Here is a 23095-nt window from a genome sequence, read left to right as displayed (position 1 = left end):
CCTTGAGAGGCCTGGACTGCACGTGAAGCTCTAGAAACAGGAGTCTGTCATGAAAGAGGCTGAACCCTTGGCTGGCCACTGCCCAGGGGAGAGGAATCAAACAGAAGGCCACAATGGGCCAAGCTCAACACCCTTTGAGAGCTTGCTGGGGCCTCCTGCCTTTGAAAGCCTTCCCTCCACGCACCACCCAGGGGATGGGCCTGTTAATACAACCTCTAGGACCCATGATCTGGTGGCAGGCCCAGAAGTTCAGGTGGAACAGGAAAGTAATAATCCCTCCCATGCATATGGTACATTTCCATGTCTAAAACCGGTCCCCAGATCCCCTCATCTGGTGTGCTCTGCATAACAATCTCTTAAGGAAGGAGTCATCCCATGGTGGCTGACAACACAGGCCAGAGGAGTTCAATGTTCTCCCTGCCCAAGGTCTGAGCTGGGGGACAGCAAAACCAAGCCCCCTTATAGGTGAGGAGGGCAGCTGCTCCTGCCTGCCCAGCCCCTCTCCGTGGCTGCGGATGGGATGGTGGGCATCCGTGCACATGTCCATGGGCCATCTGTGTGGGTGAATAAGCAAAGGCTGAGGTCAAAGGAAGGCAGAAGAAACCACAGAGACACAGAGGCCCCTCCACCCAAGCTCACCTGCACACACTTCATCTAGTATTTATGAGAAACAGAATGGCTCCATTGAGCAGCATGTGTTTGTTGCTGAACAATTAAATATTAACCACAGAAATGGGTCTGATTACACGGCCCATCAGGCTGTGACAGCTGGAATGAGGCACAGAGACCCATGCACCACCCATTCCCCTCACGCTCTTTGCTGTGGGCGCAGCAGGCAGAGTCAGGAGCTGCTGTCTCAGTTATTTTTGGTTACCGATTAGAGTCCTGCTCAAAATTAAGCTTCATTCCCCAGAGACACCAGAAATGGACATTCTTTTACCCATCAAAACACCCACACGTCCCAAATGAAACTGCCCCACCAAAAACTGACAGGGCCATGGCTGCAGTTCTTTCCCTAGCCTGAGATCCTTGCTTGGGGTGACCCACATCTGACAGTGCCAGTCATGGCACTTGCTGTAGGAGGAAAGCAAGGAAGTCCCCCCTCATCAGGACAGGCTCTCTGACCTCAGAATAGGAACATCTATCCTGGAGGTGACTACCAAGGCCATTACCTGCCCCTCCCTGAGAGGGACAGAGGGAAAGGAGATTAAGCCCTGGAGGGACCAGAAGAGGGACTGGAGGAGAAACGGACACCAAGAATCCCCAGGTGCTCCTCAGAGGCAGGGCTTGTAGACAGGCCCTGGGCAGGTCCAGCTCTGTGCTGAGCCAATCCTTCCCTCTCAGAGACAGCTCCTCAGGGTGGAGTGGGGCAGAGCTGATGACAACAAAGGCACACGTCTGTCTTGCCCAGCTCTCAGGAACCCCAGGCTCAAGGGCAATGCGGCGCCCACAAGAGCCCCTTCTCCAGCATCTGTGTGCAATTTTAGGGCAACAGCCTGCCTCTATCCTCAAGGAGAGCCACGGGCAACGCTGAGCAGCATAAGCTCCATCAGGGGTGTGGTGACAGGAAGGCCAAGGCCCTCAGCATCTGGGGGACCAACGGCCTCGAGGACCAACGGACCCTGATGTGGCAAGACTAGTCTGAGGGTGAGGGGACAGGCACACCATTCTCTGGGAGGCTTCACCCAAAACAAGAAACACGGCCTCACATGTTGGGGTGGGAGGTAGCAGGCGTCTCCGGGGAGATCTCCGTGATTCATAGCCAACAGGGGAGTCATCGTCCTCCCAGAAGCCCTGGGGAGAGTGGTAGCCTCGGGGCCGCTCGAAGTCCATACTGCTGCCTGGGCACCTGCTGTAGTAGCTGTAGTTTCGCCTAGCAGTCAGAAGGGTCAAGAGGGAAGGTGCACGTGAGATTCTAGCTCTGACAGACTTCCCACCCCCACCTCCTTTGCACTCAGCAGGACAAGTGGAGAATAGGCTGCCCTCAGTTTCATGGAAGATTCTGAATGGAGAGCAAGGGCCATTGCAGAAGGGTCCCAGCACTGGAGGCTTATGGTAAGAGATATGCTGGTAGTTTCCACCCCTGGGCCAGCCTCAGGTCCAGGGCAGATGCCCTATCAGCTTGACATGACCTGGGATGGGCACAGGGACACCAGGATGCATGAAGCCTGTTCTCCACCCACAAGGAGCTTAGAAAAGGCCATAATCACACTACTCAGTGCAAGCTGAGGAGGAGAGAGGAACCGGGTTAGAAGACAGCACATGTGGCAGATTCTGTGAGAAGGTGTTGGTTTTGGTGGGGTGTTGGTGTGTGTGGGGGAAAGGGGTACATTTCAATTCCAAGCAGGGAAATGAAAAGCAAGGCCCTGGTGCAGGCCCTTGAAGAGAGGATAGAATGAGGCCTGTAGAGATGGTTAACTGTCCATGCACTGGACATGGTATGAACAAGACCCCAAAGACAAGGATCCTGAAGGAAACCTGGGGTCCATTTGGCTCAGAATCAGTGGTTGTGGGATTTGGGCATTGGAAGAAGATGGTGGAAGTACCATGAGGAGAAGAGAAAGGGTCAGCCTGTGGCCGGGGACAGATGTGACCTTACAGCAGCACCACTTCTACTCTGGTGATCCTTTTGGCCATGGTCAGACAGGGAAACGCAGTTCAGAGAAGGGGTGGCAGGTGACCTTTGTCCCCCTGCATGTGTCCTGAAGCACAGTGCCTGATCCAGCCACCCTAAATAAGAGCTGTTCATCCACAGCATAGCCAAGCTTCAGGCTGGCTTTAACTACCTGAGCTCCCCCAGGTTGGAGCTCCCAAGGAAGTTAAAAAAAACCTCTTCTCTCAGAACATGGGGATCTGACAGAAAGGCCCATCTCAGGTGTCTGGAAACCCTACTGAAAGGCCTCAGAGGTACCTGGAGGAATAGCAGGTAGCAGGTGTGAAATGCCTGTCCTCCCTCTTCCCCAAGCCTGGAGCTGGTGCCCTGGCTTTGCTTTTCTGGGGAAACCTGAGTGCAGCTGCAGGGTGCATCCTGCTAATCTCAGCACCAGGCAGAGCGCCTCACCTGCTCCATGTGGGAGAGCTGTCATCCTCATAACACTCCTCACTGCTGAAATACTCGGGCTCCCCCAAGTGGGGGTCCCTGAAGTAGCCATGTATGTCTGCCTCTTCCCGGCAAATAGTTGGGAGCTGCTCATCTCCTGAGTCAGACCTGCAGTCGGGAGAGAGGTATAAGAGCCTGAGGAGGCACAGTGCTTACAGCCGCAGAGCTCCTCTGGCTTCTCCCCAGGGCACCTGTCTCAGGCCCCTGGCAAGGATGCTGTGTGTGTAGTCTCAGGACCCTGCACAACACTGGGGACAAACCGCTGTGCCCAGAGGCTTTGGGACCAAAGACACAGACATAATTTGGAGAACGAAGCAAGAAGATGAGCCCAGAAGCCCTGCACGCAGTGGTCAGCGGTCCTGTGGGAAAGACCCAGGGTTCCCAGGCCATCTGTGCTCACCCTACTGCCCCAGCTCCAGCCCAATGTGATTTCAGAACCTGGAACAGAGAGGCCTCTGCACCACTGACCTCCCATCATAGCAAACCAGGAAGGCCAAAGAGTTTTTGACCCAGCATCACAAGGAAGGCTGTCCTGATCTAAGGCTGTCATACCATCTTCCTGACACGTGGATCCTCCTGGCCTTAAGGTTCAGGAGCACGAGCCAGGCTCAGTGACCACCCTCTCTCCAAAGGAAGAGCTGTGCTTCCTTACTCTCACCCTACTGAGGCCCTGCGGCTCCCAAACTTACTGGGAATAGAAAAACCAGAAGACTCATCTTCCTCCTGCTCCTGAGGACACAACTGTCCTACCCACAATTCAACTCAGCTCAACAGGTGGAACCCAGGGCGTGAAGGTTGAGGGCTACAGGAGAAATGCCCAGGGAGATCTTTCTTGTGCCTGATCTTTAGGTCTGGGTCATGCTTTCCCTAAGACTCCTGACTTCTAAGAACATCCAGAGTTGCCCAGCTCCCCAGGGCTCTGTAGGGGCACAACTGGCATGCGACCATGAGTCCTTGGTGGCAACAAGTCTATGCTGCTACAGATCTGAAAGCTTTTTTGCTAAGAGGAAGAAACAACCTCTGACCCCCCCAAGGCCACAGCTCTGAATTGTGAAAACCTATTAGGCTACTTAATAGCTCAAAGAAATGCTTCTCAATCCTTAGCATTCAGAGTAGCCAACTGATAACAACAGCACAGCATTTAACACAAAAACACAGGCAAGGAACACATACCTAATGTAAGTTTCATAATAGCGAGTTCTATCCAGGAAAGGCGTGACAGTGGAAGGGAGGGAGAAGACAAAAGTTAAACATTTCCAATGACATTTATAGTGCAGCTACTAGGCTACCTCCTAGCAGGGGTGGGCAAACTGTACTCGAGGGGCCAAATGTGGGCTTCTACCCCTTTTTGCATGACCCATGAGCTAGAACTTCTTATATTTATAAAGAGCTGAGAAAATCAAAACAAAATTATTTTATCATAAGTGAATATATGAAGTCCAAATTTCAGTGTCCACACACCAAGTTTTATAAGGACTCAACCATCCCCTCCACTTAAAACCCAGTTTCTGGCTGCTTTCAATCAGCTGAGTGGTTGCAAGAGATCAAATAGTCCTCAAAGCCTAAAATATTTACTCTCTGGCCCTTTCCAGGAGAAATCCACCAACCCCTGGCCCAGGGTACATTGATACAACTAGGGAGCGTGGATTTTGCAGCTTCTTCTTTGAGGGGCACCCCATACAGCAGGATGCAGGACACAAGGTGGCCCCTGGTCTGTTGGGTCCCACATATATGGTGGGTGGAATAGCCACGAGCTTGGCAGCACTCCCAGGTTTTAATGCAAGTGTCTACAGGGAGTCTCCTCCATGTGCCAGAGCACAGAAGACTCGCCTTGCTCCATGGGATGGACTCGATACAGGCAGACATTTTTACCAGTGCAAATGCATTTTAAAGGTTACCTTTTAATACTGGACCTTCTTTGAGGCTCCCGGTCATGCTTGTGGGAGGAATGATGCCCATTTTCAGATACATGCTCAAGGTTCCCAAGGCTGGGCCGCTTTCCATGGGCAGCTTTGGACATATTGGCATTATTGAGATTGGCATTTGTTGATGTGGGAACTTGCTTTCCTATGGAATTATGGTTATGATGGTTATGACACACCGAATTTCCTGCTGGAGGAAACAGCGGTTTCTCAGTGTCACTTGCAGGTGGAATTGAAGGCCTTTGGACATGCAGGGGACGGTGGGTGGTATTGGTCTGCTGAAGGGAATCTCTCCTATCACTATTAACATGATTGACATGGTTTCCAAGCAGGGCACCATTTCTCTGCAAAATAATGGGAGACAACACCAGGTAATTTAACAAGTATTTGATGCAGGCTAGCTATGTCAGGTAATTTTTTCTACATGAAAAATAAATTCTAGGCAAGCTCCATAGGGTCCCTGTAAAACAATCTGAGTGTCTCAGTGGTCAGGGTGAATGTATTCACGTGGCAGTTGGTCCCCCTGAAATGAGGAAGGTTACCAATTCCTGAGCTGGGGAGCAGTCTCTTGGCTGTCACTCAACTGTGCTCTTCCGGTCACTCCAAGTTAAGGGGACTTATGCCCAGCTGGGCTGGTGGGCAGGCCCAAGGTGGGGGTAGTGGGCATACCCTCTGGCCCGGGGGACTGAGGGCCAAAGGCAGATCAAAGAGCTGGCCCAGGGAGGTAGGGTAGTGAGTGTGTAGCTGCTGAAGAACCCAGAATGTTCCTCCACACTGGCCAGTGGCCATGGCCAAGCTCCTTGAAAGCTGACAGTTGGGGGCAGGGGCAAACTCAAGAGAAAGAGCTGGCCTGGCCTAGAAGAGGTGCTGGTGAATGGAGAGGGCCTTGGGGATGGGGAGGGTATAATCTCCAGCCCCTCTAGACCCTACAACTGGTTTGCATTCTCCAGACTCTTCTGTGGATCATAACTGTCCCGACCGGAATCCTGCCCCACTATTTCCAAGTGGCCAGTATGGAGCTAGATGTGTTATAATTACTTTGAATACATCTTCTTCTTCTCGTTTAATTTCCTCCGGCTCGTCATCTTGTAAATCACAGGATATAGCACGCCGGATTTCTGGCCCAATGTCATGCAGTGTCCTTAATCCCGCCTAGATCAATAAAAATGGCAGAACAGGTTAGACAACATGGGGTCTTGGGTCCAGCCTGGGGTTTTGCTTCTGCCTGATTCAGTAGTTGGAGGGAAGCCTTCTCCAAAGGCCAGTCCGAGAAATGGACAGATGGACTGTAACTGAAGGCACTCTAAGGGTTGCTGGGTATGGTCAGGAAGTCATGATGGCTGGGATGCTGAAGTCTGCAATCCCCCCACCTGCAGGGAAGCATTGGCTGGCTGTAATAACTAGGGTCTGCCAAGCCGAGAGCACACTCCCATTAGTCAGTCTCTGGAAGAGACCTGCAGAGCACCATCTCCCAAGCCCTGAACAGGGAAGGGAATGAAGCTTAGCTGTTCTACATGGAGGGCGACAAGAACCCTCTGGCTGTATCCAGGATGAGGTGGCCTAGGTGCAGGCACCAGAGGAGCAAGCAGACGAAGCAGCTACCAGGGCAAGTGGCTTTGCAGAAAAGCCATGGAACAGTGAGTGACACACATACTGCAATCACTAGCACACTCGACTGTGACGGAGCAGACAGTCAAGCACACAGACCTGGGCCGCTGTGCAGTGGGCCGCTGTGGCCATCCATGGTGCCCTGGCCTGTAGCCGGAGAGCAAGCTGAGAACTGGTCAACAGAGGGGTGTTTCTGAAGACCGGGACACCAGCATCTGTGGGCAATGCGAGACCACTGGGAGACCCCACCCCGAACCATCCTGGGTGCCCACAGAAGTTCTGCATTTCCCCTGAGGTCTCTGCAGCTGGTCTTCCTCCTCTAGTCTCCAGTCTACTAGGACAGAGCCTGGGAGAAGCCCATCCATTGTTCACGGAAAAACGTTCTGAAATACGATGGACTATATGAATGAGGAAGGGGCAGTCTCTGGCTCTGAGGCAGTTTTGACCATCAGTTTGGAGGAAAAACAGCATGCAGCTTCTCCGTCCTTTCCCACCAAAGGACTTGCCTCTGAAAGAGGCATTTCCCCTCCGTCCCCAGGGTCCTGGGTGCTGTATCCAGGCAGCACCTCCCCATGGCAGTTGCTTGCACCCCAGCAACCACTGAAAGCTAGCAGAGTGCCAAGATGTCTTGGACAGGCCTCCTGCTGCTTGGACTCCAAGCTCAAAGTGGTTCGCAAAGGAGAGTTGGCCGAGTGCTGGGGCCCCAGGGGAGGGGCTGCTTTCCTGTCCTTCCTCCTCAATACCAAGTGAGGGGTAGGTGGCAAGGTCATAGAAAACTATGACCACATCCGATACATACAAGTGGTGGCAGGGGGGACACCTGGCAGTGGTGCTGGGGAGGGAAGCAGTCATGCTAGGCCTGGCAGGACTGGGCCCCCCTGGGGTAGAAATGCTCAAAACTGGTCTTTTGCCAGTGGTGATGACGTCCATTTAGAATGTAAAGTTGCACAGGAAAGTCCCAAGAAGCCCTTTATAAACAACCTTGCCCATAAGCTCACCCAGCCTGTGAGATGATTCTGTTAAAAAGGGCACACCAGGCTGGGTTGGGTCTGAACTCTCCTCAGATGGAGGGCAGAAGGTCCTTCCCTTTTCATGAATTGTGGGGATAAAGGAGGTGCCAGAGTGAAAGCTTTAAGGTTCCTGGCTGTGAGTGCTGTGGTCGTGCAGGGGGAAGACAGAAGTGTGCTGGGTCAAACCCAGAACAGTTCTTGGTGTGGTCGGCGAAGCTGCTTCTTGCTCTCCCATCCCTCTGGTCACAAGCACAAGAGCACACATGCACACCCGCACACTCATGCTTTCCGTCTCCCAGGATCCCCAAGGCCAGCTCATCTGAGTTCTCAGGCAGGCCTGCCTGCCTCGCTAGGGCAACATGGCAAGGGCAAAGCTAACGTTGTGTTGGCAGAAGCTTGTATTCAGCACAGCTGCAGGCATGGAAGACAGGAGGCGTCCAGCAGCCCCGAGCAGCCTGCAAGCCACTCACTTGTACCCAGAGTTCTCTAGGGTACAATTATCATGGCTAAGCAAGGGTCTCTGTCTGATTTTGGATCAACTGGAGAGAAAAAGGTCTGTTATACAGCTGATGCACAAACAAGGAGCCAGGGCTGGAGCCACCTGCTCCTGTCTCCACAAAACAAACAGGGTTACAATGACTAAGCCGGCACCCCCAGTAAGTGCCTGTCAGCCCATGTTACAGCCGGGGAAGCTCCGAGTATGAAAAACAGACAGTCCTACTTGTCATTCAACTGAGTGGACTAGGTCTGATTAAAAGAAATAGAAAACTATTTATTCAGATAATTTTTAACATCATCCTCTGTTGACGGGTTGACATTTCACTGAAATACACATATAACATAACTGCATAATAAAAGCAAAAACCGTCTCCAGCACGTCTTCGGTGATACACAAGATTAGGATTTAGTTGACAAGATAGTGCAGCAAACAGACAAAGGACACAGAATTTGTTCGCAACATAAATCATGAAGGTAGAGAGGTGACCTAAGGTGCCACCTCCCAAAGACAAATAATGACAACATATTTATTAAAAAGACATTAAAAGAGGAAAGCGTCATTCTTCCCAAACATGAAAGCAGCAGTTTAGAAATCACTATTCTAGTTTGCTTGTTCCACATAGGACAAAACACACCTGGTCAGAGTCAGGACTGACTTTGCTCTTTCACGTGGGATCTGGGGAGGTGGGGGGTGGGGGAGGGGGGACAGAAGTCCCCCAAACTAGAATTGAAATGAAGCTTAAGCACAGCACCCTGAATTTATTACATATCACAAAACATGATAATGAAAATTTTCTAGCACACATATCAAGCTAAAAGGTAGCTTCGGCTGCTCCAAAAATTCCATAGGCACAAATTCCAGTTTTAAAAAGTACAGACAACTATCTTAAACCCTTGAAAAAGTTTTTCTTTCATAACCCTAAAAAGAACATTTTTTTTCTTGAAATAAACACTTTACAATCAATAAAATTATCTATCCTGTCATATTTCATGTCTGTGTCTACCTCTGCAAAATACTGCTTTAATTTGAAATGTGGTCATTAGCACTTAAACCAACATAAAGCCATAGAAAGTCATACCATTCACATCACAGAATTATGGTTTTGAATAAACACAGAATTGCTATAAAATATAAACATTATTGACTTGTTTTAAGATGTCCAATCTTATAAAATATTAAACAGAATCAAGCCTAGTTTCTGGTTGATTTTAAAATGCTAGATGTTATCATAAATACTTTTTTTAAAAAAGAAATGTTGGCGCCTTGCCTGTAGTCTGCTGCTTTAAAATTTAGACACCATTTAATTGGAATTTTATAGATATTTACTCTACTCAATGATTAAGTCACCAAAAAATAAATCTATAAAATCTCTTTCTAAACATTTCTAAAGCAACAGCATAAAATTATGACATTTTGACATCAAGTACACACATTCATTCTCTTCCTCTCTCTTGCTTACTTTTAGAGCTAAGTTTCTCCTATCTGGGTGCATGTGAAAGGCTTTCTCTACCCTCTCCCCCTAAACTAGCTCCCGCAGACACACCAGCCCTCTGCCAGCCTGCACAGCACCACAGCATGCACACACCCATACCGACGCCCAGCCATGGCCCTGCACCTACGCTGTAGCAATGCAGAAAAGACAGGAAAGTCTCCAGTCGGGACGGGTCCTGGCTGTCCATCTTCAGGATGTGGATGCCGGCTGTGCAGTCCCCAGACTGATCCCACCACGGGCAGGCTTCACTCAGCCAAGGCTGGCCCTGCACACTGTCATCTCCCTAATGACAAGTTCTGGTTAACTCTTTTGCAAGACTGGCCCACACTGGATTGGAAGGGACGATTTTAGACTAGCTCCATTAGAAAAAAAAGAGCTGGAGATTCAATTCTTATGGAATAAACCTGCTCATCTACAGGCTGTCCTCTGCCTCCTCCTCCGCACGCTGGGGCACACCCCTTATTTTTGTGGTTGCTTTTCTCCAGGGAAAATGTCACGGTGTGGCCTTTATGTCCATTGTGACTAGTCAGACATAAAAGGTTAGACTCATGGGCATGACAGTCTGTTAGTCATCCACAGCGACTGGTACTCTCATTGAGAAGTCAGTGATAACAGTCCCCCCGTGAGTCCCCACAGGGGCAGTGTCAGGCCGTATAAACCAGGTTAGACATCGTCACTCTGAAAGCCAAAGGAAACTTTAAACGGATTACCTAAAGTAATTTACGACTTTCCCTGTAAAGAATCTAAGATACCTATCTGTTTCAGCGCCACCTTGATTTTTTTCTTCTTCTTTCCAGTACTGGGAACCAAACCCAGGGCCTCACACGTGCTAGGAAAGCCCTCTACAGCTGAGCTCCATCCCCAGCCCCTTCTACCTTGATTCTTGGTTATAGTTTTAACACCACCATCAGAAAGACTGTTAGTTTCCTGAAAAACAAAGAGCACTATGTAAAATGGAGGCTCAGCAGAAGCTGCAAAATCATAACTTCCTTCCCACAGCATGTACTCCCATCATGGAGAGCCACGTACTGGTATTCCATCAGATTCTGAGGAAAAGGGCAAGCCAAGAGGATGCCCATTTTGCTAAATTATACACCCAAACTAGTGTTAGGTCTCAGCGAAGACTCTTGGTCCCTAGGCTGTTTCTTCCCATGATCCTACACTGGCCCTACCTCTCCCAAACTCTCACATGGACCCCCAGCAAGACAGTCTTTGCATCTACTGGGAAAGCCTGGGAATCGAGTCTCAGTTGCACACACAGAGCAATCCTCTTTTGACTAATTTAGCAGAGCTCTCGCATCCCTGTGTCAGTACGGGGATGACAGGTGATCACAGGTCATCTCTGCAGCTGGGCCTGTCTGGCACATACCCAGGGTCTCAGTTCTGCTGCTTAGAGGAGCCGAGATCTTGAAACACACTTTCTATCACGCACTATTTCAGACCATTGTTGCTCCAGATCAGCACAGATAGTGAGACTTGGCCATGCCACAGGCCTGAGCTTAGCTGGATACACTGGCACAGGTGACCCCAGGTCTTGGTGAGTGGGCTAAAGAGGAGAGGGTTGCGGTATGTAGGAGTTTTGTGAACATGGGTGACATAGAAGGCTCTGGAACTCTCTGCCTTTAAGGGGGGTTTTGGATCATTTCCTCTGAGCCATGGTTCTCAAGGTGTGGCCCAAGGGCCTTGGGTATCCCCAGATACTCCAGGGGTCCGTGAGGTCACTGTGACTTTCCTTACGCACTCATATTGTCTCACGAGAGGGTGGTGATGTTTCTAAAGGCTGCAGGATGTGGTGCTGGCCTCTCCCAGTACCTCTGTGCTTGCATATTCTTGTATTTTTAAAGTTTCTCAGTTTTCATTTCTAAGACAGTTAATTTTGCTACATGGAGATCCTCAATTTTTCAGAATGAGAAAAGGGTCCTGAGATCAAAAAGTTTGAGAACTGCCACCCAATCCATCCTCTGACAGGCAATGCTACCTTTGCCTCAGGGGTCAGACCTTCTGCCTCATCTAGGTTTCTGTGATTCTGCTGACCTTCCTCCCCTCTGCCCTTCCAGTGGCTTCTCAGAGCTAGACCTTGCCACTTCTTTTGGGTTGTTTTTACTGTACCTTAGAAACACAGGCCCTCCCACTATCCCAAAGAGACACCTCTATCTACTGAGGTCTAAGATGTGCCGAGGAGAACAAATTCACCCAGGTACCGACCCACCTTGGGACTCTAAGTTTAACAGGCTCCTTCCTATCCATAATTGAACCCTGATACACCTGGGCTACTGAGCACTACTGGGTGCATGTTATAACATGACAGTAACTGAGATTTTTATCACTCCATAACTTGCCTTAACTTTTTTTGTTTTTCCCAAAGATTTTTGAGCATTTCCTAATCTCAGATGGATCAGTCCCCCTTCCAGAAAGCATATGAAACGCAGTACCATAGTCCTGTGGTTTAATTTTTAGTTGGGTCAAACCACAGTATTGGTACTGTTTGAGAAGGGCCTGTTATTCAATCTTACCTCTGCTTTCCTGTGATGGCTTCTGGTGTGTGAGACCTCTTTTATCCAGGAGCTTAAGAGTTTAGCACTATGGATTCTGGTGCTGGATACCAAGTTTGCTCTGTGTGTCTGTGAAGACTCTGAATAATAAACTCAAGTAGTCTCTGACAACTTCCTCTATATCGGACGGCTGTACTCTGTGGGAGAGGTTTTTTTGAGAAATGACAGAGGTCTCTCTGCTGCCTGTGAACCAAGTTTCAGGAAGCCCGACTCCCCCTGTGAGTGGAAGTTGGAGGCAGCCCTCACAGTTGCTGGTCGTCTTTCCTAAAGTGGCCTTGGCTACTATCACCCAATGCCACAGCTCAGCAGCACAGCCAAGCCCAAGTGAGGCAAGATTCCCTTGGTTCCTTCCAACCTTGTCTATGTCCTGCCTAGAAAGTTGCTGTTCTCCAGCTTTTTACTTATTTGCAAGGCGTGGGGAGAGAGGCCTGCATAACCACAACCATCAGAACTGCTCTGGGCCTTTCTTCCAGACATGATCTAGACATAATTGCTCACACTGACCCTGGAGACAGGGTGATGCAGATGGCAGTGAGCACGTGCCGTGCTCAACATCAGCGTGGGTCAGAGACAAGCAGAGGGGTCACCTGTCTGAGGTGGGTAGGCCTTTCAGGGGTGATGCGTTAATTCTCAGTAGATTCTTATATCTTAACACACCCCAAGCAGAACAGAAGCAGGACTTCAGGCTAGGGCAGGATCCCAGAGGCCCTCTGCTAGGCTAGGCATCAGCCCTTTGGCTAACAGACTGCAAAGGAGTATGGGAGAGAGGGAGGCCATGTTGCTGGCAGGGTGTGGGAAACCGCAGTGTTAGGAGCGACAGCTGTGGGTACAGTGTCGAGACCAGATGCAGGCATGCGTCTTCCAAGTGGTCAGCTGTACTGGTAGCGCTGCCTGGCTTTGAACCCTTCCTCCACGTCCCCGCCCACGGGGCCCTGTCAAGCAGCAGAACTGCTCTGTAAGAGTCCATCAAACCCAGTGACTCCTAGACTTGGTCCAGCTTGCACGGTGGGAGCGGAGTTGAAGCTGGGCCCATCTTTATAGTGAGGCCGGGAGGTCCACTGATGTCCAGGAAGGACGAACCACTTAGTATGGTGACCCACTATGGTCAAGGGACACTGTCACAGGCACAAAGGCTTCCCTGGAGATGGCCAGGAGACTGACAGGGACCTTGCCAATCTTGCCTGGGCCAGGCCAGGCCATAAGGAAGCACACTCCCCCGCCCCGGGCCTCTATTCTCAGACTCTGCCTGGCCGTGAGGGCTCCTGCATTGCCAGGGCGCCCGGAGAATGGTCCACTTCAGTCAGGAACAGGGCTGCCCACAGACTGCACTCTCCCCTCCCCACCGCTCCACCTCAGGCTCCACCCCCTCATACACACACACACACACATGCACACGCACACACTCCAGTCTGCACACACCAGGGCGAGTGGAAGGGGATCATAAAGCCCTTCTTTTCTCTACACAGTTCAGACACTTCGATATTTTTAGAATCTTCCCCATGACCTTTGCACTAAGGTCACTTTTGAATATTAATTTTAAAACTCTGCTTGGCCAATCTGGGCATCAGCATAAGAGGTGCAGACTCCTCGACCTGTTCTTGGAAACCGCTGAGAACTTGAACCAGATGCCTCTTGGGCAAAAAAAAATCTCCTATTCTTACCATACAAAAAAATGCAACCTGTGGAGTCACCTTCGTTTACGTCTTTGTGCATTTCCTAGATATCTGAAAAAGGGGAGAATTCTCTTTCTCGGTGGATAACTAGAGTACAGAAAAGAGATGAAAGGAAAACAAGGATTTCTTAAAGTTCTGGTAGTAAACAGGCATATGATATTATTATTGTTGAAGTCTTAATAATAAGCAATTATACGTTCAAAGTGCTTTACAATCACTTAGCTATTCCTCACAACAGCCCTGTGAGGTAGGTCGACATTATTACCCCCATTTTACAGATGGGGAAACTGAGGCACAGAGAGGTTAAGTGTCTTGCCCAAGGTCACGCAGCAAGTGAACGCTGGAGCTGGGACTAGAACCCAGGTTCCCTGACTCCCGGTGTCCTTGAAACTAGACCACACTGCTTCCAAAGAGGCATCCCCAGACTGGCTCTGAGCGCGAATTAAAGACGGACAATGTTAGATGAGGTTGGGTGTGGTGGCATTTCCCGCGGACACGTTAGATGGACCCTGAGGTGTTGCCTGGATTGGTTTTGGGCATGCGGGTGTATGTGTTAGTTTCAATGGGTGTCTCTGAGCTTCCTGGCCTGTCCACTTCTCACTGCATTCTGGGTTGGGTCACCGCAGCGAGCAGGGTTGGGCGGTCAGGAGGTCATGACGTACTGGCAATACAAAAGGAACTCTGTCAGCTCAGCGCCAAGGGGCCTGCCAGTCTTTGGGAGTTCGGGCAAACTAGGGATGTAGGACTTTGGAACAGAGTCAGCTGCCCACCTTAGGCAGGTCTGCTTAATCGTTTTATTATAATTTTTTTTTTTTTTTTTTTTTACTGGCCAGCATCAGGAAGTTGTGTTCATTTCATTTCTCTGTGGGGCGGCTGCCCCTGTCCTTTGCTCTCTCTTTCTCTCTCTTTCCCTTTCTCTGAGTCTCTGCTTGGAAGGGCAACTGTTAAAACTTGTACGTTCCCTTCCATGAAAAGGAGCCACTGTGAGCAGCGTCGCGACAGGCAGCCATGGCCCCGCAGATGAGCCAGGGCCCCGCTTCTGCCTTTTGGAGGAGTGCCTTGCTTGGAAGGGGTCTCCCCGGGGCCTTGGGGTTGCGCTCGCCTGCATTTCTCCCGAAATGCTGTGTCAGTAGAAATTAGCCCACGTGAGAGTCTGCCCTTTCAAGGCCTTAGCCACCACGCCTTCCGACTAACCAGCTTGGTGCCGTAGCTCAGGCAGAAAACGCTAAAGCATCCGTTCAAGCATCTGAAACAAACGAATCAGCCAGTGAAATCTCATCTGTTAGCATCTCTTCTCCTCTTATATTAAAAAAAGGAAAAAAATGAAAAAAAGAGCCCACTTATGGCTTTAGGTAGAATCATGCTCTTAAAAAAGAATCTCACTACTTTTCAGACTAGAGGGGTGTGTGGCCACAGTGTCCTCCACAGACTGAATCTCTGGGGGGGAACCCCTGTCTATGCACCAAGGCTCCCCAATGCCGCATCAAGGCACAGCAGGGGACCAAGGACCATTTGCTGCTGACACACCACCCACATCTCCCCTGACCACCTGCGGCCCCATCTAGTGGCCCGGCCACAGGCTGTCAAAGCTCTCCAACCTAACTACCTAATTCTGCATGGCTAGAAACAAGCAGTCTCGTCTTGAAACCCAACTTCCAAACAGGTAAAAAGACTCTCCCTCCAGAGTTTTCCTGTCACTCAGATAGATGGGCAGGCTACCACTTGGGATGAGGGTGGGACACAGTCTCTGCAGATCCCACCAGAGTAAAGGAGGTGTTCAAGTGTTGGGAAGAAAGAGAAATGAACAAAACTGTCCCCACTTTGGGTTCTTTTCTTTTTCTTATTGAAGGGACCCTGGACTCATCGGTGCCTGTTAAGTTGCACAGGTCCTCATCCAGAAGGTCCCCAGGGGACAGTCCAGGCACACTGCTGCTGGCGGGAAGGGGACTGAGAGTTTCCCTGGCTGCAGGGCTGGGTTCCTTTATTTCTTGGCTCCTCGTGGGAACTCGCGAGCCCCTTGGATGTAGCAACAATGAATGAAGAGCGAATGCCAGAGTCAAACTAAAGGGAATGTGGCGTGAGAAGATGAGTGAGAAAATTAAAAGGCCTGGTGCAGCTTCTCTCGGGCTCCCTCGGGAGAGGGGCTGGAGAGAAGGCTGATTTTCATGATGGAGATGGGGGGGGATGAATGGATGGAAACCGCACACTCATTCAGATCACAGAGGCCAGAGGACACGGGATGCCGAGCCCCTCCCCGGAGGTGGGAGCGCCTGGAGGTGGGAGCACCTCGAGCCGAGCCCTCGAGCGGGGAAGGCAAGTCTGCAGTTGGTCTGAACAGAGGGAGATCAGACGGAGCCCACGGGGTTCAAGATCACGCGCTTCTGTGTGCCCGGGGGTGCCCAGTTCTCAAAGCTCAGTGACCGCACTCTCCACAGCACCAGCATGCACGCTGCTCACACGGATGCCACACTCCCACCAGCATTCAGTCCGTGAGCCATGGTGCCCCAACATCGGAGCAGCAGGTGGCCCCCTCCCCACAGGCATGCCCACCCTCAGGGACTTCCCCAGAGACGGGTGTCCTCGTCCTAGCAGAGCAGTCAGCACATTCCTCCCATGCTGACCCCCTCTCCCCCACTGCTACATTGTCAAGGAGTAGCTCATCATGAGGAAGGAAAGCCCCCTCATGCTAATTAACCTTGGAGTAACAATTCACATTTAGAGCCCTTTCTACAGCAGAGGAAGCCAAAAATGTAATTAGAATTATCCTTCAAGGGGACAAAAAAATCTATTTTAATGTTTGCTTCAGAGTCAAATGCATTTCAGAATTTATCTGTTCAGATTATGAACACAACTTAATTGTCTACGCTGTGTACTCAACATAAATTATAGACTTAGCCTCCAATCCCAAAGGAGCCGTGTGAAAATGTGTTGGTAGCGTCTAGCTTGCAATACTGAACAATTTCAAGTTCTAATTTGAATTTCACTCAAGAAATGAAACTTCCTAGAAAATGAAAAACATTTAGGAGATTAAAAACCCTGGACATTATGTGAAAACCATGCCATAGAATCTTTAACCCAGAATCCTGGGTTAAGATGGTGCTGTGTCAGCACCATCTGGACCTTTAGCTCAAGACTCAGTAAACCCCGTAGGTGAAATGTGATTACTCAGCCATGTGCTGTTGATGCATGTTTTAGAACAGCAAACACTACATCTAGCCCCGGAGCAAGTGCTGAAACTCTCTAACTGGGAAGTCTTGGGGGTTCGGAATATTAATAACCTTGCACCCAAGTGTTTGTCCTCCACGCCCTTCACAGAAAATTGAAGTTCCATGACAGAGCTAAGCTGATTACCGTAAATTCTGACACATGCCATCGATGAAAGATGTACTTCTCCTCTAGAAAGTCAAGTTCTGACCCCACCATCTAAGTTTCAAGAATAGCCGGCAATTCCCTCTAAGCAGAAGGTACCCACTGTTCTCAGAAATCTGGCCAGCCTCCTCTTCTGGGTAAGGGCTACCAAGGGAAGAGTCTTCCAAAAGCATATTAATCTCTCCTTCTGCGGGAGGCTGACATAGCCATTCTGCCCCCCAAAATGTATGAACCAGAGACCTGTTTCAATTCGAAAACACCATCTTTTCAGTTCGCTTTGCCTAAAGGCTAGCTGTGAATTGCAATCCAGGAGAAGGGCCAACCAGATCAGCAGGACACAGGTAAAATGGCTTAACTCCCAGATCCTCTGACCTGAGACAGCAAGAAGCCATGTGACTGAACCTGTGCTTGCTGAGCTACCAAAAGGATACATGATCAGAGCAAGAAGATCAGAGATTGTCTTCAGTAGGATTCAGCATCCACCTGCCCCACCAGTATGCCCACCGTATGGCCGGCTGAGCCAAACAGATTTCAGGAATCAGCCGTCACTGTCATGCAAGGTCATCGTTAGCCTACCACATACACATGCTCCCCATGTTCCTCATTCACCACCATTCTCATTCACAGTTTTTCTCACAATATCACAGACAAGCCTTCACTTCCATAATTACCATCACTTAGAACACAGAACAAGGCTGGGTGAACCTTATCAACACCTGTGAGGTCACATTTGAGACGTGACAATAGGGCCATAAAAGTAATTTTGGCATAAACTAAAAAAAAAAAAAAAAGAGGAGAAATTCATCTTACTCACAATGTACTTAAAGCACTCCAGGTAGCAGAGATGACGGGGCTTGGTTGCTGACCGCTTGCTGACCTTTGCAGTTTCCCATCCCTCTTTGCCCTGCTTTCCCCATCACTGGCCACAGACCACTCTTCTCAGCCCCTTTCCTGCAATTCTCCATTTTAGCTCCTTTCCCATCTGCACACCGGCTTCCCACCCAGAGCTCTGGGATTCCCAAGGATTCTATAACCCTTAGATGCATGGATGCCGAGGTTCCTTATACCACATTCACATGTCTAGGGTCCTAAGGCAGGACCTAGAGTGGGGCCTGGGCTGGAGGAGGAGAGAGGGGCCCAAGGCTGGCCTGGATGCAAGAGCAGCATTTGCACAGCAAGCCTCACGGCCATCAGAAGACAACACACAGAGACAGACACACCATACGCATGCACTCACGCGAGCGCGCACACACACGCACAGTACACACTAGGAAGTGATGGATGTTACTGAAATGGACCAAAAACCAACAAGCAGTGGGGTAAGAAACAAACAGAAACAAAACAAAGCACTTGCGTTCAGATGGAAAGCTGTTCACTAGGCAGCCGGACCCTGAGCTGAGCGCAGGGCTATCGGGAAGGTTTGCCTGCCTGGAGGACACTGCCTTTGGAGAAGACTGGAGGGGGCCGGGTGTGAGGGCAGTACTCACTCCTCTCCTGCCATGGCCATCCTGGGGGCCCTGCACATGGGCCAGCGGTGGCAGGTGCAAGGCACAGTGGAGAAGGCAAGGGGAGGAAGTACTTACCTTGTGGCCCAGAAATGGCCAGTCCACATTTGGGGGAGTGTGCAGTATCCCAGTTTAAACAAAATCCTTGTGGTACTGCTCAACCATGAATGGTCAGCTCTCTAGTGTTTCAAATAAGCTCGTAACATTGTTAGTGAAAAGAGAGAACAAAACAAGAGGACAATTCACCTGTAGGGCAATTGTGGTGTTCTTCGCAGGGTACTTTCCCACCAATCCTTGTTCTTTCCGTTTCTTGAATTTCCTAAAGTAGTCCTGTATCAGGAAAGTGGCATAGAACTTCCCCACGGTTACCTCATCATCTAAACGGAGAGACCAGACATAGCTCTCCCAAATCAGCACATTTGGACCAAGAGCCTAAACACTTGCTTCTGGCTGGGGCAGGGGAGGTGGGGCGGGATGATGCGGAAGGCACCGAGCTCTCAGCCTACAACAGGGGACGCTCAATCTAGCAAAAAGCAAGGCTTTGCAAAGCAGGTAAGGCTCAAAACTAGTGTCTGTTAATGAACCGAGACTCAAAAGTTGCAGAAAGTAATATATTCATTATGAGTTTAATAGCGCAGCATATTAGTAACACTGTGAAATGCCATCTTGGTTATTTGCTTAAAATAAAAGATACAAAACAAAAAAGGCTTAGTGGGGCCATGTTTTTACCCCGTGCATAGGGATTTGCATGTGTAATTACCATAAACATCAATGGCAATTAACCACCCAAATCCCTATGCCTTAAAACAGAGACCTAGAAAGATGACATAGAAAAGCCTGGAAGGAGAGGAAGGTTCAGGAAAGCGACTGCAGATCTAGATTTTCACACGCTCCCCCACCCTCTGTTCAGAATTGCCAGTTTTCTGCAGTGACAGCTCCAACTAGCCTCAGAGTGGAGCTGGGCTTATTTCTGCTTTGTTCAGAAACAACCTTCAATGTGTATCACTGGGGAATCAGAACCCTGCTGACAATTTAAAAGGTGATGCATGAGGCAGAATAGAGGCTCTGGCTGTCTCAAGGTAAACCACCCTGGACATGTCCACGTGCCCCCAGGTCTCCCAGGAGTGCCTGCCACCATCTCTGCAGGGTGCTGAGGTCTCCTGGGTGGAAAGCCAAAGGCCACCTTTTGGTGGGGGGCGCATAATGGGGGACTGAAGACCACAGAATATGACTCTCAAAGGCTAGGAGGGGGAATGGCTGCAGGTCCTCAGGCTTTGGGCCAGGCTGTCCTTGCAAGAGTCACCTACTGATGGGGATAATGGGCTCAACCTGTCTGAGCTTGTGTTCTCATCTGTAAGAGATAAGTCTCCTACAGGAGAGGACTGCTGAGGCAGACACAAGGCATTAGCCCCCTGGCTTGAGTCAAACTCGGGTCTGAGCACTGTGTAACACCACCAGCAGCACCCACTGAAGTGCATCCTAGAGCAGGACAGCGTGGGGGTCACTGGGACCCCCACATCAACTAATGTATTCTGGATGGGCTTCCTTCAGTGCCTACGGGGAGGTCCCACCCCTGATCATTTCCATCTCTTTTGGTTGGCTGCTCCAGCCCTCCTTGCCAGAGGCTGCTCTGGCTTGAGAAGTGATATGTTCCTCCTAAACCTCAAGAGGGAAGTCCTGGAGTGGTGCAGGGGCCGCCAACATAAACCCCGGGCTCTGCATTGCCCATGAGAAAAACATGGGCCTTATCGGTCTTGGGTTTGTCTACACTGTCTCATGAGGCACCATCCATAGTCAAGAGGCAAGCAGAGGCCATTCAGGGCTCACAGCTCACTCCCTGCTGTTTTCCAGTCTCCGCCCATTTGGTGGAGGATGCATTTAGAATATGAGCTCTAGCTGGTCCCTGTGGCCAGGCACCTACAGGTGCCACACCAGTTGTCTGGGGAGTTCCACATGGGTCTCCAGACCTTTTTATGGCAACTCTGGCACAGTGGATGTGCTCACCTCCAGTCCCTGACAGCTAGAGACAGGTTAAATGACTTGCTCAGGTCAGTCTAGCCAGAACCCGAATCCAGGGCAATGGTTCTCCTTGAGCCTAGGTCCTCTCCTCTACGCCATCTCCCTCTAGACAGCCCAGGTCTGGCCACCTGCTTCTTTGGAGCTGCCTCTTCTATAGTACAAGTTTATCCCTTTCTTGGGCTGCCCAGCTAGTTCATCCAGGGGGCCCCGGGGGATTCTCCTGCTGCCGTGCCACAGCTGTCCTTTACTCCAGGCTTCTGAGTCCTCTCTGTGGGTCCCCAGGAATAATAGTGGCTCTATCTACATTCCACACCAGGATGCTTCCTGCAAATACAGGCCTAAACCTTATCTCTCTTCAGCCTACAGAGCAGAGGCAGGCCCTCTCAAGGCTCTGCAGGGCAGGATTTGAGGGCCATTTGGTGATCTCCACTGAGGTGCTGAGGTAATTGGGAGACTGGACCCAGAGAAGAGTTCTTAAGCGCAAGTAATGTCACTGTTTAGGAAGACAGAGACAGAAAGAACAGAAAGAAAGAATGCAGTGAGACTTTCTGGGCCCAGGACTGGAGAGAGATGGGGTCGGCTCAGGGTGCTCTCTGCCACCAAGGAGCCAAAGATACAGCTCAAGGGAAGGTTCAAAGGCAGGAGGGTCTTTGGGGAGGAGAGAAAGCTTCTCAAGAGAAAGCAGACAGTCCATGGGATGGCAGAAGAGACTGAAGAGGGAAGGTGAGAATCTCAGCCAAGATTCCAAGCTGAGGCAGCTCAGCACTGATGACCAGGGAGTGGTCAGGCTGTCGCTGGAGACCACTGGGTTCCAAGAGTGGGAAAGGAAGGTCCCAACATGTACTTCATAGCTCATTCCTGACATCACCTTTTTATGAAGCTCCTAATAACCTAGCGATGTCTCACATCACCTTCCCACCAGAAAAGACTTCTAAGACAAACATCCCACTCTGCTGTGTCACCAGGGTCATGAGGGGCGCCCTGACACTCCACATTAGCCAGTCTCAGGCACTCAGGGGCAGAGGCTGACCTTGCTCACTCTGGTGCTCTCTGACCAGGGTATGGCATGAGGGATAGCAACACCCTTACCCTCTGGAGCTACTCATCTGTTTTGCCTGGAGCAATGCACACATGATCAGAGCTCTCTAAGCATGTCACAACACAGGAAAGGGTGGTAAGCACTGGTCTATTGGAAGATAAAAGGAAATGCAAACAAATGACAAAGATAATAAAGTCCTATCCAGAACTTTCCACTGATGCCGGAGAGTACCTGCAATCTCTGGTGGCAATAGTGCTTATATGAGATTAAGCCTTGATAAGCACTATAGTAGGCACGAGATTCAACACTGCATGGACTCTTGGGAGCATTCTGTTTCCTCTTAGGCATCACAATCCTTCCTCCTCAGGCATCACAGTGCTTTTTGCTACCACTGTGGAACAGAATAACACCTGACAGCCTAAACCCAATCCAAATAGAGAAATCCAGGCCCAGCTATGGACCAAGAAAGGGGAAGAATATTTAGCCTCAATGAGAAGCTTAGTGGGACTAAAAGCTGATCAGCTTTTCCAAGACTGAACCAAATTCTGGACTTTTTTCTGATGGAAATAAATGAAGTTTCAGAATAAAGTGAGTGCTACTCTCCAAGTGTGTCTCGTGGGGGATGGATGGGCATTAATTCAGGAGTAAGACTGGTCTTAATGAAAGTGGCATTTCAAGAGATGTGAGGTAGAAGGAGAGAGGAGCGAGTCCTCCGGCTCCCTTTGGGAACATGTACATAGACAGGTGTGGCCTGCTTGTTCTGAAGCATGCATCAGTATTTCAAGAAATATCGTAGGGGAATACAGTTGGCAAGAGATAACTCTGATTCCATGCCACCACCCTAAAACAGAATTGCTTCAGAATATTCTGAAAGACTGAGAGTTGAAAGGAATGGAGGCTGCAGAGAAAGCTCAAGCACATTGTTACAACAGTTCAAAAAAGCACTTCATTTAAGCCATGCGAGCACTTGGAAATGCAGCTGAAAGGAAAAGAACAAAAACCAAAGAGGAGTTTTAAATGTGCAGCATCGGTTTCCCCCGTGAGCAGGGGTTCTCGGGGTGGGAACTTTATTTCATTCCCTTTTATCATTTCTTTCGGGCCCATTCTCCCCATCTCTGAGCCAGTAGCCATTCCAGCTGCGGGAGGCTCTCTTCAGTAATGAAAGTTCATACTGCTTCCACAAGAAGCAAGTTAGGGAGCAGAACTGGCCAACATGTGCTCTCTGTCCCCCGAAGAGCCACAGGCTGTCACCTTCTCAGAGGGAGTAGCCCTGGCTACAATCCTGGCCCAGGTTCTGGAGTCAGATT

General features: G+C 50.0%; 1 protein-coding gene across 11 annotated transcripts in view; it reads right to left on the bottom strand.

The window, feature by feature from the left end:
- The window catches only part of Cacna1d (calcium voltage-gated channel subunit alpha1 D), a 315633-nt gene that overhangs the window by 4248 nt on the left and 288290 nt on the right, over positions 1-23095 (bottom strand). For 8 of the 11 annotated variants that reach the window (XM_058582147.1, XM_058582140.1, XM_046452688.2 and 5 more), the window contains 6 exons: positions 18977-19107; positions 6061-6174; positions 4999-5366; positions 4274-4300; positions 3062-3208; positions 1710-1873 (listed from right to left, as the gene is read on the bottom strand). In XM_058582147.1, coding sequence (XP_058438130.1) covers positions 1710-1873; positions 3062-3208; positions 4274-4300; positions 4999-5366; positions 6061-6174; positions 18977-19107 — 951 coding nt within the window. The remainder of the gene's footprint in view (positions 1-1709; positions 1874-3061; positions 3209-4273; positions 4301-4998; positions 5367-6060; positions 6175-18976; positions 19108-23095) is intronic. The other 3 variants (XM_058582148.1, XM_058582143.1, XM_046452692.2) reach the window with 1 other exon arrangement.

Source organism: Marmota monax, unplaced genomic scaffold (assembly GCF_021218885.2).
Source record: "Marmota monax isolate L192 unplaced genomic scaffold, Marmota_monax_Labrador192_F-V1.1 WCK01_AAM20220418_F8-fsc00042, whole genome shotgun sequence".
In the NCBI taxonomy this organism is placed as follows: Eukaryota; Metazoa; Chordata; class Mammalia; order Rodentia; family Sciuridae; genus Marmota; species Marmota monax.
The sequence above is the reverse complement of the archived record's forward strand: the minus strand, read 5'-3'. Positions and strand labels throughout refer to the sequence as shown.